Raw genomic sequence first — 2,519 nt, forward strand, 5'->3', positions numbered from 1 at the left:
ACTCATGGGTTGAGATAAAAACAGTTTAATAATTGAAATAATAATAATAATTAATAAAAAGAATATACAAAGCAAGTGATGCACAATGCAATTGCTCACCACCCACTGAGCGATGCCCAGCCAGTCCCCGAGCAGCGGTCCCCCCGGCCAGCTTTCCCCCAGTTTATGTACTGAGCATGTCATCACATGGTACGGACTATCCCTTTGTTCAGTTTGGGTCAGCTGTCCTGGCTGTGCCCCCCTCCCAGCTTCTTGTGCACCTCCAGCCTGCTCAGTCGGTAGAGCATGGGAAGCTGAAAAGGCCTTGACTAGTGTAAGCGCTACTTAGCAACAACTAAGACATCGGTGTGTTATCAACATTGTTCTCACCCTAAATCCAAAACACAGCACTGTACCAGCTACTAGGAAGAAAATTAACTCTATCCCAGCTGAAACCAGAACACCTTGGTACCATTGTCACAAGCCTCGAGAGCTCTGGTGCTCTGTAAATAACATATAATTCTCTCCTTGCATCACCACGGCAGGGTGTGGTTCTTGCTCGGTGACAAGCGAGACAACAGTGCAAGCAAGCAGGGCTGACAAATGAGCAGCCTCCAGCACCACCTGAAGGGCTGTGAGGGCAGGAGGGGGCCTGGCTTGCCACCTCCCCAGTGCTCTGGCAAGGGCTTGGCGCGCGGAGCAGAGTCTGGCATTCTGCCACACCACCCAAAGGCACAAGTCAGAAGAGCCTGCGTCTGCATTTTCCAGCCTGCTTATCATCCCTTAGCTCTGCTGGGATGCCTTAGCTACCAGGGCACACACTGCAGTTTTGCCTCAAGACTGCCAGCTCAGCTCCCCCATCCTCCCTCCCTTCCTCATCTCTCAGTGCTGGAGATACACAGAGCCTGACAATGCATACAGCTTTTGCTGCCAGTAACTTCATGGGAGAGATGAAATCACTCTCTTCCCTGGCCAGCAAACATGAAAGGTAGCTGCCTGGTCTATAGCAGGGATGGGGCATGGAGCAAGGGCTGCATGGCCCCACAGGCTTCCCCTGGCCAGCTGCTCTGTTTGCACGTGTGTTAGCACATGTCAGGACCATCTTTCCCCGGCGTCCTGGGCTCCTCCAGCCCCTGAGCACTGCCCTATGGTGTCTTTCAGAAGGGAAACACAGCCCTGCACATTGCTGCCCTGGCTGGACAACGGGACGTGGTCCGGGAACTGGTGAACTATGGGGCCAATGTCAATGCGCAGTCACAGGTAGAGTGGCCTGGGCTGGGGTGGGAAAAGCACCCAGCATACACGATGGTGGTGTCTTCATGGTGCCCAGCATGGGCACTTCAGCAGCCCTTTACAGTTTCTCTGTAGTCCTGTTCAGGGGCAAGGACTGCTCTGCCAGACTCCTGAAAGAAGACGAATGTGTGAGTGGTGGGGAGGGAGTCTTGAGGGATATGGGGAGACCAGCGTGGTCTCTGTGCTGAAGGAGTCCATGGCAGCACACACAAGCATGCTGAACTCATCCTGGGAGGACTCGGGGACAATGCCTCCCTGGCACAGCCATGAGGTCTCCAGCAACCCCTGCAGCTCTGCACACTGTGCCTCCTTCATTCTCTCTTTCTTGGGCCTGGTGGGGCTGCAAGATCTTCAGCTTTTGCCTAATGGGAGAAAAGTCCCTGAAGCAAGGGAGAGTAGTGGCAGTGAGTGGAAGGCAGTGTCTCCTGGGCTGACTGTTGTGAAGCATCCCCTGGTTCTTTCTGGATGTGGGGAGCCTTGGGCTTGTATGATTGCTCCACCGTTGCCAGTTTTTTCCTTTTTCCCACCCACACTGTGTATGCTTTTGCCCCAGTTCAGTGAACTGGGGGTGTGGGTCTTGTTCGGGTGTAGGTCTGCAAGGAGCTTGAGAAACTTGAGGAAGAGTTGTGTTGATGTGCATGGCCCTGTGTTTGCAGAAAGGCTTCACACCCCTGTACATGGCAGCGCAGGAAAACCACCTGGAAGTTGTCAAGTTCTTGCTGGAAAATGGAGCCAACCAGAATGTAGCCACAGAGGTGAGATCCTTGGGGAGGACCCTAGGGCCCTGCTTGTTGGGGCTGCTGTTGGATGTGCCAGGTGCTGTCATGGCTCCTTGGCTCTCCCTCTCTCACCTGCCACTCCTTGGCAGGATGGCTTCACGCCACTAGCTGTGGCTCTGCAGCAAGGGCATGAGAATGTGGTTGCTCACCTTATCAACTATGGGACAAAGGGTAAGGTCCGCCTGCCCGCCCTGCACATTGCAGCCCGCAACGATGACACTCGCACAGCTGCTGTGCTGCTGCAGAATGACCCCAATGCTGACGTTCTCTCCAAGGTGTGTGGCTTTCCCATCCTGTCTCTGGGAGCTATCCCACATCCCAGGGAGAACAGCAGCTTGGTATGCTGTATTTATCCATCCTTTCAGGAGGGAGCATGTGTCTGGCTGGGCTGATCCCTCCTTCTTTCCCCTAGACTGGATTTACCCCCTTGCACATTGCAGCCCACTATGAGAATCTCAGTGTGGCCCA

The 2,519-nt window shown here is 54.2% G+C and overlaps 1 protein-coding gene across 1 annotated transcript in view; it reads left to right on the forward strand.

Moving 5' to 3' along the window:
* ANK1 (ankyrin 1, erythrocytic) overlaps positions 1-2,519 on the forward strand; it is a 42,241-nt gene that overhangs the window by 16,041 nt on the left and 23,681 nt on the right. The window contains 5 exon segments of the mRNA XM_009328292.1: positions 1,141-1,239; positions 1,929-2,027; positions 2,141-2,326; positions 2,464-2,517; position 2,519. The exon segment at position 2,519 is cut by the window's right edge and continues 47 nt beyond it. Coding sequence (XP_009326567.1) covers positions 1,141-1,239; positions 1,929-2,027; positions 2,141-2,326; positions 2,464-2,517; position 2,519 — 439 coding nt within the window.

Source organism: Pygoscelis adeliae, unplaced genomic scaffold (genome assembly GCF_000699105.1).
Source record: "Pygoscelis adeliae isolate BGI_AS28 unplaced genomic scaffold, ASM69910v1 Scaffold597, whole genome shotgun sequence".
NCBI classification, from domain to species: domain Eukaryota; kingdom Metazoa; phylum Chordata; class Aves; order Sphenisciformes; family Spheniscidae; genus Pygoscelis; species Pygoscelis adeliae.